Source organism: Syngnathus leptorhynchus, chromosome 5 (genome assembly GCF_054491065.1).
Source record: "Syngnathus leptorhynchus isolate UIUO chromosome 5, UIUO_Slep, whole genome shotgun sequence".
Taxonomy (NCBI): domain Eukaryota; kingdom Metazoa; phylum Chordata; class Actinopteri; order Syngnathiformes; family Syngnathidae; genus Syngnathus; species Syngnathus leptorhynchus.
The window spans coordinates 17,371,468-17,387,898 of record NC_141199.1 but is presented as its reverse complement, the minus strand read 5'-3'; the positions used below and the strand labels follow the sequence as shown (position 1 = coordinate 17,387,898).

Sequence of the window (16,431 nt, the reverse complement as noted above, 5' to 3'; positions counted from 1 at the left end):
AAGACCAAGGAGAAGGCGACGAGGACAGACAAGAAAGGGAAACATGTTGGACTCTTCCTCAATTGGGAAAGGAGAAGGCCACCTTTGTCTGGGATTATAACGCCACTGGAAGGCTTTTGATTTTGAAACTAAAGATTATTTGTTCATTTTTTTTTAAATCACAATTTTCAATCTTTCATCTCGGAAGAAAGTTTTGGGATTAACAGTCTCGCTGTGTTGTTTTTTTTTTCTCCCCCTCAACTTCTCCCGAGACGCGCATGCGCGGTGGCGCTTTATGAGCCGCTCCATGCATCTTCCTACTGGGCCCGTTTAAACTTTTTTTCTTTATTTATTTGTATTTATTTATTTATCATGTATTTATTAAATATGCTGCTGGGCGTCGCGGTGCTGGCCACGTTGCTATGTCAGGTGAGTCGCATTTGGTTTTCCTTCAACGTGAACTTGGGAGTTGGGCAATGAGTCGCTAAATTCGCTTTTTTTTTTTTTTTTTTTCCTGGTGCCGCCTGGCTGGCGCACGCTCACTCGCGCGCGCATGCACGGACGCAGGGCTTCTGCTCGGGGGTGTTCGAGCTGCGCCTGCAGGAGTTCCTCAACAAGAAGGGCGCGCAGGGCAACAGGAACTGCTGCAGGGGCGGCGGGGGGTCCCCCTCGTCGTCGTCCGCGCAGCAGTGCGCATGCCAGACTTTTTTCCGGGTGTGCCTGAAGCACTACCAGCCCAACGCGTCGCCCGAGCCGCCGTGCAATTACGGAGGCGCCGTCACGCCCGTGTTGGGCGCCAACTCCTTCCAGATCCCCGACGCCATCCCCGAGAGCGCCTTCAGCAACCCCATCAGGATCAACTTTGGCTTCACTTGGCCGGTAAGCGCGAGGCGGGAAGGGAGGGAAGCAGGGACGGAGGGGTGCTACGGGCACCTGTCTTGGAAAATCAATGTGCTCTCTATCTCCATCGTCTGATGTCGACTTAAAAAAATCGGAAATCTCAATTTTCCCTACAAAACAACTGATCTCCTTCTCACTTTCTCTCCTGTTGTTGCCTTCACGAAAATCAGAAATGCCACTTTCCTCTTCAAAAAAACAGACTCCAAATTCTCCATCATCCATCCACGCAGTCGCCGTTCTAACCAATCCCAAATTTTGGTCTCAATGTCCTTAAATGTCCGTCTTATCCATCCATCCATCCATCCATCGGGGTCAACTTGGATGGATGGATGGATCCGGAGGGAGGATGGAAATGATTTTGGGGAGGGGCGTGTTTGCGTGTCGCCCCTCCGGGGCTTGACTTATGACACCGCTGGGGGTTCGGCAGCTTCACCAAGCCGCTTGTCTCCTCAGGGGACCTTCTCGCTCATCATCGAGGCATTGCACACTGACTCCAAAGACGACCTGTCCACAGGTAAGACCACCCCCACCATAACATAAAGTAATTCTTTCACACACCACTAGAGGGAGCAAATGCCCAAACGCGCCTATTCCGTCTCCTCCCACAGAGAACCCGGATCGCGTGATCAGCACCATGAGTACTCAGCGCCATTTGACGGTGGGCGAAGATTGGTCGCAGGACCTGCACACGGCGGGCCGCACCGAGCTCAAGTACGCGTACCGCTTCGTGTGCGACGAGCACTACTACGGCGACGGATGCTCCGTCTTCTGCCGGCCTCGCGACGACGCCTTCGGACACTTTACGTGCGGAGAGCGAGGCGAGATCCTGTGCGACGCCGGCTGGAAGGGACAATACTGCACCGAGCGTGAGTACGCACACACAATTGGAACAACTTGAAAATATCAATGACTGACGTTTGCAGCAAATCTATACGTTACCTCAACAAAGCAGCCCCAAATTTAAAGAGTTGAATTGTTGCCTTCAATTGAAATGAAATATGTGCTGTAAATGTTCCACAAAAGAGCTTCTATGTTCTGGTCGGCTAGCGACACAATTAGCGTGCTAGCTGCTAAGTCGGCATATTTATTCAAGAGTAAGAGTTGACACGTGGACATGCAAACACTGACGTTTTGGAGTTCGATAATATACGTCAGGAAAGTTAGCGTTGGTAGCAGGATGTGCCGTTAGTGTCGAGAACTTTTCTGGGAGTAAACAAGCTTTTCGCCCACCCGCCAAGCAGCCCCCCCCCCCTGCCCCATGTGACACACGCGCACTTGATTTATTCCAAGGAAAGTTTTGGGGTGAATAATGTCACGCGTGCCATAAATTGACACGCAGGCCTGGTGATTGGCTGCCGCTGGTGGTTTGGGGTTGGAGTTGGGGGCTTTAGAAATGGGGGGGGGGGGGGGCGGGCGTCATTGTTTGAAGTGGGCAGCTGCCGGCAGCTCTCAGACAATGGGGCAGCTGTCGCACGCTGGCAACACACTCGCCAGCTGTCCACTCTTATCTATCGGGGACCACCAGTGTGTGTGTGTGTGTGTGTGTGTGTGTGTGTGTGTGTGTGTGTGTGTGTGTGTGTGTGTGTGTGTGGAGTGAATAAAAGAGTTTTGAACTGCAGCTCAGAGGGAAAAAAAAAAAAAAAAAGACAGTGGCTGTGGGGGTGGTGGGGTCAAGGAGAGAGGTGGGGGGGGCGCTGTGTGAGAGCGCGTGCTCACACAAACACACACATTATCAACACACACACACAGAAAGAAGAGAAAAACATACTCGCGCCAATGAAAAACACAAGATTACAAAAAGCAAGTGTAAAAAAAAAAGTTTGCTTTATGCTAATAATGCTGATTTGTGGGTTTTTTTTTTTTAGCAATCTGCCTGCCCGGCTGCGACGACGAGCACGGCTTCTGCGAGAAACCCGGCGAGTGCAAGTAAGGTTCCGCCGGGCTCAAAGTTGTCCCGAGTACGCTCTTACCGTCCTCCCATTGGTCCACAGGTGCCGGGTGGGCTTCAAGGGCCGCTACTGCGACGAGTGCATCCGATACCCGGGCTGCCTCCACGGGACCTGCCAGCAGCCCTGGCAGTGCAACTGTCAGGAGGGCTGGGGGGGCCTCTTTTGCAACCAAGGTGAGCATCATTATTAAGAACCAAACAGAAATCGGTGGCGCCGTCACTTACCGTATATCGTGCTCCGCTGCCCCCGCGGTTCTCTGGCGGTACTGCAACTCTCCGAGAGTACCGCTAATCTGAAAAGCCAGTTGAAAAGAAAGTCATCAAAGGAACCACTTGTGCTCTTGAAACAAAAAACCTAATGCTAAGTCGCTAATGCTACAGCTGTGGTTTTGGAGGGGGGGGGGGAGCCAGTTGTCAGGGGCAGGAATAATTGCTAACCGCAGTCCAGCGGGAGCAAACATTCCGCGGGGGCTAATCCACATGTGTGCATCTTGTGTCCAGACCTGAACTACTGCACGCACCACAAGCCGTGCATGAATGGGGCCACTTGTAGCAACACGGGCCAGGGCAGCTACACCTGTTCCTGCAGAGCCGGTTTCAGCGGCGCCAGCTGCGAGATCCAAGTCAACGAATGCGCCGGGAACCCCTGCCGCAACGGGGGGAGCTGCACCGTGAGTCACGTTGCCTGCCGCACAAACAAACAGACCTTTTTTATTTTTTATTATTTTGACATGGCGTCTTTTTGCCGTCCCCCATCAGGACTTGGAGAACACCTACAGCTGCCAATGTCCTCACGGTTTCTACGGCAACAACTGCGAGCTGAGCGCCATGACGTGCGCCGACGCCCCGTGCTCCAACGGGGGGCGCTGTAGCGACAACCCCGACGGAGGCTACTTCTGCCAGTGTCCCACCGGCTACGCCGGCTTCACCTGCGAGAAGAAGATAGACCACTGCACCTCCGCTCCCTGCTCCAACGGTGAGGACAATAAATACATTGACAACCGGAGAGCAGATGGTTTCAGAAGGAGTCCTGACCGGGTGGTTTGCGTTCCCCAGGCGCTCGTTGCGTGGATCTGGTCAACTCGTACCTGTGCCAGTGCCCGGACGGCTTCACGGGCATGAACTGCGACCACAGCGGTGACCAGTGCTCCTCCTACCCGTGCCAGAACGGCGCCACTTGCCAGGACGGCGGCCACGGCTACGTTTGCACCTGCCCGCCGGGCTACGCGGGGCGGAACTGCAGCTCGCCCATTAGCCGCTGCGAGCACAACCCCTGCCACAACGGCGCCACCTGCCACGAGAGGAACAACCGCTACGTCTGCGCCTGCGTCCCGGGTTACGGCGGCCGCAACTGCCAGTTCCTGCTCCCCGAGCACGCCGCCATCCGAGGTTCCGAGGTGCCCTGGATGGCCATCGGCTCCGGCGTGGCTCTGGTGCTTCTGCTTCTGGCCGGGTGCGCCGTGCTGGTTGGATTCTTCCGCTCCAAAGTCCAACGCGAGGGCTCGGGGGAAACGGGCGGCGAGGGCGAAACCATTAACAATCTGACCAATAACTGCCAACGTGGCGAGCGGGACGGCGCGCCGGTGCTGACTCCGGGGGTGAAAAACATCAACAAAAAGATGGACTTGTGCGGCGGGGGGGATCCTGACGAGGGGGCGTCGCCCGGACGGCGGAGCTACAAGAGCAGACCGCCGCCCGCAGACTACAACCTGGTACGAGAGGTCAACTATGAGCAGGCGGCCAAAGACGCGGCCTGTGAGGACAAGTGCCAATCCCTGGACTCCTTTGAGTTTGAGGAGAAACACAGCAAACGCTTAAAATGGTAGGGAGATAGATCGCCAACACCCAACCTTGAGTAGAGTTGATAATTGCAATACATACAGTATCGTCATGACATCATTTCCAGAAAAATACGACTTATTAGATACAGTCTTGAAATATTCATTCATTTTTCAGATGGAAATTCCGTACTTGTGGAAGAAGCTAGCAAAGTTAAGCTAATGCTCTTTTTTTTCCCCCCTTTCTGTTTCCCCACAGCGATACGTCGGAATTAAATAGTCCAGAAATGTCTGCATGTGCGGACAACAAGTACAAATCTGTGTTTGTCATGTCGGAGGAGAAGGACGAATGTATAATTGCAACTGAGGTGAGTTGTTGTTCTTCTTGTTGACGTTCTCAAGGGAGCTTCGTTTTGGCTCCGTGCAACACAGATCGTAAAGTTTGCTTTTGTTGGATTTATGGCGGGCGGAGGGCTCCATTTCACCGACAGGTGGGCGCTTTGGCAGACGGAATATTTTGAGTTAGCTTCGGTTGCTCTGACTACCGCTTTGTCCTACGGTGTGCCACAGGGATCCATTTTAGAGCCCCTGTCGTTTTGAAAATATGTTTCATTTTAATAGGTTTATTTGCTTCATATCTGTGTCGCACGGAGCTTTGAACTTTTGTCCCAGATTTGTTTCCGACGACCATCTTCTACCTGTTGCAGGTGTAAAGGGGCCGGCGACGGGCTCGCTCATTTTGCTGTATGGGAGAGTTTTTATGCTCCTTGATGAGATGCTGCTCTACGCTCGCTGCTGCTGAGACCTTTGACTGATATTCAGACTGAGCTGGTTCTCGACTGGAAATAGGAACCGGCGGGGTCGTTCGTGTAAGGGGAACAAAAAAAAATGTCAAGTTCACGGTTAAACGTAAACGGACGCTTAGCTTTCTGTTCTGCCTCTTTGTCGGGCATCGGGGAGTACAAATGAAGAAAAATATTAAATGGACTGTAACGAATAATTTCAGAAAAAAAAAAAAAAAAGGCGCCAAGATAGGATTTTTGTTGTTTTTTTGTTTTTGTTTTGTTTTTTGCAACGTTTGCACCCAGGCCTTTTTCTCAAACCCAGGAACCGCATCAAACGGCGGATGTTTGGCCATAATGGCCTCTTCGTAAATAAAAATAAAAAAATTAAATAAAAAAAAATAAGTAAAAAGGTGGTTGCTCTATGACCTTTTATGAACTTTTTTGCCCTCCAATACGCCAGTGACAAAAGCATTGTCCTCTTCTTCCTCTAAACCGATTGTCCTCTTTTTGTAAAATAGAAGAAAAAAAAAACGAGAAAAAATTATGATTTTATTCTGATTTAATTTAAGTTAATTTAAGCATTCTGTGTTATTCTTATTTTGTATTGTATATTTGTGCTTGTTTGTCAGGATTATTTAAGTTGCTTTCTTTTGACGGATGATGATATTTGCAAAGGCACTTCAGGTCAATGGGAATGAAAAAAAAAAGTTATTTAAGAGGAATTGTGCTGTACATTTTATTCTTCTGCTGTTTGTCAATGAAGGAATTAGCCAAGACTATTTTTGCAAATAATAAAAAGAGACTAAATGTGCTCCGCTGGTGTGCTGTGGCCTCAATCTGTTGTCAACCCCGCGGCGGCCATTTGAATGGATGCACTGTTGGCTGCCACCTCGACTTGAAAGTGTCTCCTTGGAGACAGAAAAGTGTGTGTGTGTGTGTGTGTGTGTGTGTGTGAGGGGGGTGTCTATTCATGCAAGACAATGTCACTCCCGCTGCTACATTTAACACCAACAAAGATCCAGCTTCTCAAATGGGAAGAAACTTCAGCAAAAGAACTAAAAAGAAAGTAAAAGTTGAAAAAAAAAAGTTTTTTTGGGGTCAATTTTTGGTCATGTATTGCGTCAAGATTGATATTGCTGCCAAAAACATTTTGGGAAAAATGAATTTTTCGTACCTTACTTCTGAGCGGTGCTTGACATTTGTTAGCAGAATTGTGTCCGATGCTCCTTGGCGCTTCACAAATGCTCGTTGACTGAAATGGACAAAATTGCAAATTATTTGTCACGTAATAAGCATGTCATAATGTAGGAAATACAATTTTCAGGCAGTTGAAGCTCTGCAAAATGCTCAGAGGAGCACCAAATGTCTGCAAATCATTTCTCACACACGCACACACACACACAATGGACGCGCACACAATGGCGCCACTCACAAAAGGCCCCCGGCTCGAACCTCAGCAAAAAAAAAAAAAAAAAAAACGTGACAGATGTTGGCCGCCAGCAGATGGACTGAGACAAAAACAAAAGTTCAAACATGGTGTGGCACTCCACGGACTCTGCTTTTTTCTTAACAAATGGTCAAATTGGGAATAAATTAATTTGTTAGAAACGGTGATACAATGACAGTAAAGCAAAAAAAAAAAAAAAACAAATTGAGATCCACGTTAACGATGCTTTCTTTCTAACAGATTCTTTCTTTCTGATTTGTCAAACGCTGTACTGACTATCAGACACCTGAAGAGGGCGCTGTTGTGACGCTTTACATTTCAGATCTGTACATCTTTGGAGAGAAGGTAAAGATTAGAGGCTGAAATATTAATTGACAATTCAGGTTAATTCTAACAATAAAATAACTAAACCCCCAAAATAACTAATTTGTTTTTTATCCAAGTCACATACAAACAAACAAAAATAACAGGGAGCGAAATCAGTCATAGAAGACGTTTAATTGGAGAAAGAAATCCTTGAAATCACTCAATCAGTTTTCAAATTCAATTAAAGTCATCGACTACAACATCTACAAGTTGTCAGAAAAAGGTTAAAATCATGCCTCTTAGCCTTTGTCGTACACAAAAAAAAATCAGCTTGCATTTTCTTTTTTTGCTTTTTTTTTTTTTTTTTTAAGGATGACAAGTTTATAAAACCGCCACTGCTCATCAGAGAGGATTTCCTCTAGAAAAGATCCCAGAAGAAGAAAAAAAGAACAGAAAAAGCATCACACAGTACGTCACAAAGCGCCGACATGTTACAGTACTGTACACGGGTCCTTGAATGCATCACAACCACTTCTGCCGCTGAGGAGAAATCCAACAAAAACAAAAATTTCAAAAAACACTTAAGTGGACTGAGCAGTGCGCCGCCTGCGTCTTGTTGGCAGCTGGCAAAATGAGGTAAATATGTCCAGAGAGAGAACACAAACAACATCGACAACAATCAAAGAAAAAAAACAAAAAAGAAAAGCACCAGAGGTTTGGCGTTCAAAAGTGGACATTTTAGCTTATTACGCGAGCGCTCGTGCTCACTCCTCATCTTTGCCGCATTTCAGGGACATTTCATGTCACATCTTTCGAAAACAATTTGGATTCAGGTTTGGCGAGGAGCTGCGCCGAAGGGGGAGAACCCACAAAAATAAAGAGGCCAAATACTTGAGGGGGGGGGGGGACGACGACATCTAGCTCTAAGAAACAGGATGTGCAAACTTAATTGTGCATAGAGATCAAATTGCAATAAATATTTATGTGATAACGTCACATTATCACCTTTTTTTTTTTGACTTGGTCAAAAACTCTTTGAGGGGTGATTGTACAATTTCAAGATTCAATTTTAGTTTGACTAAATAAAAAAAAATGGTTAAAAGATTTTTTGTGCCGTGAGAAGAGCAACCACCATTGAGAAGCCCCGCCCGAAACACAACCGAACATTCATTTTTATTTTTTTTTATAATATATGTATATATATTTATAAAATCCTGATAGAAATCAATGATTTTTCAAAGTTTTCCCGCCAACTTTCACTTCCTCTCAATGGCTCTTTTACGTTAAAAGCATTTTTTTTTTTTTTTTAGACTTCTGCATCACAGGAGCAACAAAGAACAAAGTGAGCGCGCTTTTAAAGTGAGCGCTTCCACCGCCGTTTTTTTTTCTTTTTTCTTTTAAACACCGAAATATGAAACATTTCAAAATGTAAACGGATCCATCTTTTAAGCTTTAACGGTTGTAGCTTCAAATATGACACAAAAAAGCCTGTCTTTGGACCACCGAGGTAATTGTAGCTGTGTGTGTGTGCGTGTGCGTGTGCGTATGTGTGTAATAGACGCTTGAAATGTTTCCCAAACATTTCCTAATTTGGAGTCCATCCTATTTCGAGGTATTTGATTGCGGGGGGCAGCCGGTAGACGCCCGAAGGAACTGTGACCAAAAAGTGTCTTAATGGATGAAGGTGAATTTCATTTCGACTCCACCCTGGGTTTCATTCACAGTCAATTCATTCCAGTCTCAACAAAAGGAACAAAATTGGCTATGCCAAGCTAAAGACGACCCCTAAAAACATGTCAGTGAAAAGTAGAAACAAACAAAAAAAATCTAAACAACCAAAAATTTGGTGGGTCTACTCTTTGTGGAAAATGTCAATCAAATTTCATGCCGTTATGGGAAAACTGGTTTTGGGGTCTTTCCCCCAAATCTCACATTGCCGAGTCAAACTGGACTGAATTTTCAAAAATCCAAAATAGAACCAAATATGTTTGCATATAGCTCGCCTCAAACTTTGCTGGCACAGAATATTTTTCAATTTAGTGCCGTTCCATTCGTCTTAGTAGCAAAGGCATAACGTTGGCTAGCAAGCTTGGCTACATATTAGCAAGACTGAAATGGGGCACAGCTACTATTTTGGCCTTTGAGGAGTTCTCACTTGAGGTTCCGAGTCACTCCAGCATGCTGTGGATCCACTGTCAAGTTTTCAGAGCAAATGAACTGCTTGTGAATGAAACCTTTCCAACCTCCTCAGGAGCTTTCTCAAAGACCCCCCCCCAAGACCACCACCCGATATATCCCCCCACCCACCCGTAACACCCACCCTCAATGCACCCATCCAAGCCGCCTACGAAGACTGGCCCGGGACTCGGTCCGGACGGCGCTCCTGCAGAGGTTTTTTTTTTTTTTTTGCGGAAGTGTTCAAGTGTAGGTTAATACTGTGAGGTCGTTAGCCGTGAAGGCTCAGTAGAGCGAGGATGAGGAACAGTTGTGCGTTGGGTTCCAAAAGAGCCTCTGCAGGAGCCCCGTTGGAAGTTTCCGGACTGTTAGGCGGAGGTGGGACTAAGTCAGAAATGTGCCAATCGTACAGTGGGTGAGTCAGTCCCAAGTTACCGCGGTCAGAGTCCAGCGAGTCGAGTCCACGTTGAAGTCGAGTGAGTCGAGTCCACGTTGAAGTCGAGTCGAGTCAAACAATCTTGCACAAAGAGTAACTGTAGTAACACCTGCAACCCCCCCCCCCCCCCCTAAAAAAAAATGCTCGTCACACATGCAACGGCAAAAAAAAAAAGTTAAATGGTGGTGTGCCTTTCTAATTGAGAAAAAAAAAAGTTAGGAATCATTTAGCCAAGAAAAATCAGAGTCAAGTCAAATTTATAGCCACTCAAGTTCCAAGTGTCAAAACGGTCAACTGGAGTCCAGTCACGTGAACGACGCCCTCCCACCTCCGCGTCGTCGTCCCGGCGCCACGCCCCCCCTCGCTCTAGTTGGACACGGCGCCGTGGCCCGGCATGTTGGCCATGCCGCCCACCATGCCGGCCGCCCCGGCCATACCTGAGGGCCCCCCCATGGCGGGAGGGCTACGCTTGGCGGGCGAGGTCATGTCGGCGGCTCGCCCCGGCGCGGCGTGCTGCAGGGCGTGACGCTCCAGCAGGGTGCGGTGGGTGAAGGCCCGCTGGCACACGTTGCACTGGAAGGTGCGCTCGGCGCGGTGTGTGCGCATGTGCACGTTGAGCGAGCTCTTCTGCGTGAAGCGCTTGCCGCACATGGTGCACTGGAAGGCCCGCACGCCCGTGTGCACCACCATGTGCTTGAGGAGGTAGTCGCGCAGGGAGAAGGAGCGCCAGCAGATGGAGCACTGGTGAGGTTTCTGACCTGCCGGCAGGTATGCGAAACTCATTTGAGCGACGACGTCCTCGTCCTCGTCACGACAGATTTGAGGCCCACTTACCGGAGTGGATGAACATGTGCTTGCTGTAATTCTTCCTGGAACGTAAGGATTTGCCACAGTGCGTGCAGTCGAAGGAGGTCTCGGATCCTTGGGAGGAAGGCGAGGGGCCCGAAGAGCAGGCGGCGGGCACGGCGCCGCCCGCGTTGGTGGCGGGAGGCGGCACCGGCGTCATGGGGGCCGGCGGCGCCTGTTGGTTGGGCTCGGCCCCCGCCATGGTGTCCATCCCGCCCATGTAGAACGGCGGCGGCTGCGACTGGCTGACCGGGTACTGGAAAAGAAGCTGCGTGCCGAGCGAGCGAGCGTCTGGTGAGATTGAGGCTCCTTCACATCATATTGCTTTGCAATCTATTTCTTGACTCTTTTCCTCCGTTAAAAATCACGAGGGCACAAATTTGTCCTCGATAAAGAAGCATTAGTCATTCATCTAAAACAATTTTTAAATTAAATGTTTTAAAATGAATGATTTTTCAACTTTAATTTGTTCATTTTATTTAATTATATATGGCAGACTAAAATTCTTATAACCTATGAATTGGCTAACTGATAAAAAAAAACAAAAAACAAAAACAACAACGACTCATCGCGGCCGGCTCAAACGGATTGATGGCATGACTTGAGATGAGCGCGAGCGTGTCCAATCATGTTCCAAACGCGACACATTCTCAGACCAAAAGCTCCGAGGGTGACAAAACACGCACATACCTGGTTATTGATGGACTGCGAGGTCGGGGGCGGAGTCATAGGTTTGCTGACCCGTCCTCTGGGATTAAACGCCATGGCTTGAGGAGGCTCGCTCTGCGTCCAGAAGCTCTCGGTGAAGACGCCCTGCTCATCGTAGAAGTCCTAGAAGACAAAAATTGGCATAAAAGGTGAGGGAGGCTCCTTCGGGACCTTTGGGGAAGCGAGCGTGAGAAGGCTCACCTCCATGAGTGCAGCACTCCTTGTCTGTGCGGCGGTGTCACACGCTCAAGTCTTAAGACCGGCTTTTAGTTTTCACTGCGCATCACTCGGGAATTTTTTTTTTTTTTCTTTCTTTCTAATGAGTATTATGAACACTGGAAAAAGTCGCTCGCATAGGTCGTAAAGAACACAGCCGTCGGACTGGTCGGGCCGCATCGGCCAATTAACTTGTCAGTCACGGCGGCTGTCCCGCCATCGCGACGAGTCCCCTCCGCTTCGAAGGATCACGCACGCCACCGTGGAAGAATCATCAAAGCGTCACGCTTGTTATGAAGGAGAGGTACGCTATGGGGTGAAGTGGAGAAGTGCACTGGTGCCCAATTTGAGGAACAAAAGCACCTCAGAGATGTGGCAACTGTTGAGGCCAGACTAGATGAGGCTTTCCGACGACGGCGATGATTCCTACGTGACACGCTTAGCCGAGCCCTGACAGAGTACATAAGCAAAGCTCGGGGGGGTGTTTGACTAACCCTAACCCTCCTGGTCGCACAGGTTCTTCACTATGTCGTGTCAAACTGTTGAGTGACTGACATTTGCCTCCCGACGGCTTTGTTTACAGCGCACCGACAGAGAGGGAGAGAGAGAGGGGGTCATTTGCTGGAAACGACTACCGGCGCTAATGACGCCGCGCTCCACAATCACACGACGTGTAATGACTCCTCCGACAAGTTACGAGTCGGTTCAGTCCCACTCCGCACGTGGACCGCATCTAAAACCTTTCTGTAAAAGAGCACCGACGGTCGTTAGCGCCACCTTTTGGTCAATGTCAGTTTTTCCCCCAAAAAATAGTCATATATATGTATGTGCTAAAATTATTATTTTTTTTAAATCTGATGGCGCGAACAACAAATAATGCTAATTCATGAACAATTAATGAAAAGCACAGGGGAAATAGTTGCAATCATTTTTCAATGAAAGGTTTGACCAAATAAATATATTAGCTTTTTGACGCAGTGCATAGCAGCCACTGTTCATATAAGGGAAGTCTATTTAGATTTCACAGGGGAGTGGGGGGGGGGCTGTAGCATGGTGTGACTCATTGTCTGTTCCATAATGTTTGCACAAGCTGTGTTCTCCTCATGCAGTCTGTTGCATGAACACGCCATACATTCCAAATGAAGCCCACTAAGCCACGCTGTTTCAACTTACCTGTCCGAAGCCCGCCATGGCTCCCTGGGGTCCGCCCTGCTCACCGTCCCGCCGGCCGTCCTCCAGGGCGAAGGCCGTCCCGTCGGCGTCCTGCGCGCCCTCGTCTTTCACCACCACGCCCTCGCCTCCCAGCACCTGGAACGGAGCACGTCGATGACGTCAAGGGAGAGAGAGAGGGGAGGGGGGGGGGGGGGGTCTGTTAAGGACCTACGGTGAGCAAGCAGACGTCCATGGCTTTCGGTGGAGGAGGCGCACTGGTGCACCAACATGTCAGTCATGTGCGCCAATGCAGTGCGAGAGGAGGCAAAAGCAAAGAAAAGCCAAGCGATGCAGCTCTGCATGCCTGAAAGCTGTAACCATGGCAACCCTTCCCCATAACCCCCCCCCTTATCATCCCTACACCCACACCCGAGGTAGCAACAGTACTCACGCTCTGTACTTAGGGGCAGATAGTTGCGCGTTGAAAATAAATTAAAAAAAATAATAATAATAAAAGGAAAAATGTCGACGCTCCTGTTAAGTGCAAAATTAAATTCCTGGACACGACAGCTGTTTGAATACGATGGAAAGAAGTAGCATGTCATCATGTAAAAAATGACTTTGCTCAGTTTGGATTTGTGTTTTTCAGCTGGAGCTAGCCTAATGCTAACATCCAATGCAAACGCCACAGACGGGCTGAGGAAACGAGCGTTGATGGCGTGGTGGTCGTTGTAAACCATAAAGACGGTGCAGCAACACGTGCAGAGACAAAAACCTTTGCACACCGATTATGTGCTGCGTCTGATTTACATGACATATGATGCTTGTCTTATACTGCCCCCGGTGGACAAAGTGGGCATAGGAGGGGCAGTCTGCCAAAGGGCATGAAATCATGATAGTCAACGTTGTGCGTGTTAAAAATCCTTCATTTAAGTAGCCTAAAAAAACATATGAAGGAATTTGTCGACTGACCTGTAGTCTGAGGGGCTGCCTCTGCTTGCGGCTGTGTCCGGCCCCCCTGTCCCGGTCTCCGTCTCTGCCGCGCTCCCTGCCGTCCAAGTCCTCCTCCTCGCTGAAGTGCTCCATGGCCACCAGGTCGTCGGAGAGGTCGGTGGCGTTGCCGCGGAGACTGTCCCTCCCGACGCTGTCCACGCTGCCCACGCCGGAGCTGCAGCTCGCCGACAGGCTGCCGGCTTGGGCGGCGCCGCCGTTGTCGGCCGTCTGCGCCAGCAGGTCGCGCAGCTTGTAGCGAACGTCCTGCGTGCAGCTGGGGCTCTGCTTCATGAGGCCGGCGCCCAGAGCCTCGTTGCCGCCTCCGCACAGGGACGCCGCCGCGCCCATGTCGCCCAGCGCCATCAGATTGTTGGCCTGCTCCATGGGGCCGCAGGGTTCCTACATAGGCAGAGAAGATCAAAAATCCATACATACTGTTGAAAAAAGAAATCCATAAATAAGCCATTAGGATAATGCATGGATGAACAAATAGGTTGACTTCCAAACAAAAAAATGATTTCACTTATTTTATTTAAGTTGTATAAGTTAAAAATATTTCATTAAAAATTATTTTGTGGTTGAGGGAAAAAAAATGAATGTTTTTTTTTTTTTGTCGCGCAGATCAGTGTAGCCACTGTCGAGAAAAAAACATTTTGCAATTTCGGAATGAGCATGCCAATTTTAGTTTGAAGCTGCATCCGATTCAAACGCAACAAATTATTTTCCGTGTAATATTTGAATATACAACCGTTTACATCCTCCATACATTTTCCAGAGTTGTACATTTAAAATCATCAAGTTCCATACTTTCCATACTTGCGACGGAACCCTGGGGCCGGGCCCGCTCTCTCCGCCCATATTACTGGCGCCGCACTCCACCATGAAGTTGGGGAAGTTGGAGTATCCTCCACTGCCGCCGCCGCCTGAGCAGCTCCCGCCACTCTCCCTCCCTTTCCCCCCGCCGCCTCCGCCGCCACGCTCCTCTTGCTTGGGGAGGACGCCGCCAAGCATCCCCCCGCCGGCCGCCGCGGCAGCCGCAGCCGCCGCGGCGGCACTGGCCGCCTTCCTCTGCGAGATAATCTGCGTGCACTCGTCGATAACAGTCTTGATCTGCAGGATGCTGGCGGCGGTGAGGATGCAGAGCGCCTGCGACTGGAGCACCACCAGCGAGCCGCTGTACATAAAGTCCACCAGCTGCTTGACCGTTTCGGCGGGCACCAGGGGCGGCACGGAAATCTCAGAGTGGCCCAGGAGCAGCTTGTCCTGGAAGAAGGGGCTGCCGGCCGCCAGGACGCAGGCGTGGGCCCGCAACGAGGCGTCGTGGATGCGCACCGTCACGTCGCAGAAGAGGCCCTCGCGCCGTTGGGTGCGCAGGGCCTCCAGCACCGACTGGCTGGAGTTGTGCAGGTGGATATAGTGGACCGTCTCGGTGCCGGGCGCCATGGCGGGCGGCGGCGAGTCGCTGGCGACCGAGTGGGGGTGGGGGAGGGGAGGGAGGTGCCTGGGGTTCTGCGTCAGCTTGCGGGAGGAGGACGGGGAGGGGAACGGGTACAGCGCATGGGCCACGGTGGGGCCGGTTCCCGACTCAAAGAGACATGGGGGCGGGGGCCGCTGAGCCAGGCGAGCTGCTGCTGCTGTTGCCGTCCTCTGGAGCGAGCTCCGTGGTTACAACTTTGGATTTTCACTCTTTCTGTTTGGGGGGGAAAAGACAATATCAGCTTTGCATTTTTGTAAACAGGACATTAAGGAGTACGCTCATGCCCCTGCAGCAAGGGGGGGGGGGGGGTTGGGGGTACTCCGTCTCCATTGAAAGGCGTTAAATCTTGTGGCAGAATTTTACATTTTAATGACAGTCAAGTCACAAACAAATTTGTTGTTGCAAGGAAGTTTTGAACATGTTCCAAATTTGATGGCAACAAGTTCTAGTTAAAAGAGGCGGCTGCAGTTTGACTGGGAGAGTGACGTCATGGAGCAGGTAGTCTGAAGTCAATACCCGAGTGACGTAGCCAACGATAGCTCGGCGCTAGCTGGTGACGTTAGCCGCGTAGAAATGCGCTGGGAAAAAAAAAGAAAAAGATTTCCAATCGACCCGACAAACAAATCTCGATAAATGTACCCGGGTGACAAATAAAGTTCTTAATTTAAGCGGCTATCCTAGCTCGTTTGACATCCCCCGCCCTTTCCACGTTCTTTAACCTAGCTACATGCTAAGCGCCTAGCTTAAGCACGTTAGCGTGTCGAGCTAATGAGCTACTGCATATTTTTCTGCACGGCGTAGCAACGTCACCGCCAAATACAAACGCGGAAAGCGTGCACGCACGATCTTACATTCCAATCGCATACCTGAGACGTGCACTGACACTTCGGAACTCTTGTGTCTTTTCTTTTCTTTTTTGTTGCTTCAGCGGGGTGGATGCAGCAAGAAAGCCCGCAGTTGAGAGCTGCCCGCCTGATGGTGGTGGTGGTGGTGGTGGTGGTGGTGGTGAGGGCTGGAAACAAACACATGCACGCCCACACACTCAGCACAGCAGGGACGTGATGTTAAAACCACAGCGAGAAAAAAATAGAAGGGGGAGGAAAAAAGAAGAAAAAAAAAAAAAAGCAACCAGAGCGCTCAAAGAAACACGCGCATGCTCACAAGACGCCTGGAAGTCTGACTGCGCTACCTTTTGGAGTGCGCATCGCGTTCACCAATACCTGCAAACTCACGCCCACGCAATTTCACGCGGAAAGATCGAGACGATTGCGAAGAGGTTTGTCTG

General features: G+C 49.8%; 2 protein-coding genes across 2 annotated transcripts; one reads left to right on the top strand and one right to left on the bottom strand.

Annotated features, from left to right (window-relative positions):
- The first annotated feature begins 351 nt into the window (after nt 1-351).
- On the top strand, nt 352-6,187 carry dla (deltaA). The gene is made up of 11 exons (XM_085912718.1): nt 352-408; nt 547-858; nt 1,333-1,393; nt 1,488-1,745; nt 2,745-2,805; nt 2,871-3,001; nt 3,329-3,498; nt 3,587-3,803; nt 3,884-4,649; nt 4,865-4,973; nt 5,313-6,187. The coding sequence occupies exons 1-11, from the start codon at nt 352-354 to the stop codon at nt 5,316-5,318; spliced, it is 2,148 nt and encodes a 715-aa protein (XP_085768844.1). The 3' UTR covers nt 5,319-6,187.
- Nucleotides 6,188-9,464: 3,277 nt separating this feature from the next.
- zbtb45 (zinc finger and BTB domain containing 45) lies at nt 9,465-16,388 on the bottom strand. The gene is made up of 7 exons (XM_085911495.1): nt 16,013-16,388; nt 14,477-15,359; nt 13,649-14,068; nt 12,698-12,832; nt 11,291-11,431; nt 10,589-10,868; nt 9,465-10,512 (listed from the first exon to the last, which is right to left on the bottom strand). The coding sequence occupies exons 2-7, from the start codon at nt 15,110-15,112 to the stop codon at nt 10,121-10,123; spliced, it is 2,004 nt and encodes a 667-aa protein (XP_085767621.1). The 5' UTR covers nt 15,113-15,359; nt 16,013-16,388; the 3' UTR covers nt 9,465-10,120.
- Between the last annotated feature and the right edge of the window lie 43 nt (nt 16,389-16,431).

Excerpts from the sequence above, each read along its gene's own strand:
- dla (XM_085912718.1), top strand. The coding sequence starts at position 352 with ATGTATTTATTAAATATGCTGCTGGGCGTCGCGGTGCTGGCCACGTTG. Across the intron at positions 3,002-3,328 it reads GGGCCTCTTTTGCAACCAAG|ACCTGAACTACTGCACGCAC; the intron begins GTGAGCATCATT and ends TCTTGTGTCCAG. Across the intron at positions 3,804-3,883 it reads CTCCGCTCCCTGCTCCAACG|GCGCTCGTTGCGTGGATCTG; the intron begins GTGAGGACAATA and ends TGCGTTCCCCAG.
- zbtb45 (XM_085911495.1), bottom strand. The coding sequence starts at position 15,112 with ATGGCGCCCGGCACCGAGACGGTCCACTATATCCACCTGCACAACTCC. Across the intron at positions 14,069-14,476 it reads TTCCGTCGCAAGTATGGAAA|GAACCCTGCGGCCCCATGGA; the intron begins GTATGGAACTTG and ends CTGCCTATGTAG. Across the intron at positions 10,869-11,290 it reads CGCAGTCCATCAATAACCAG|CTTCTTTTCCAGTACCCGGT; the intron begins GTATGTGCGTGT and ends CTCGGCACGCAG.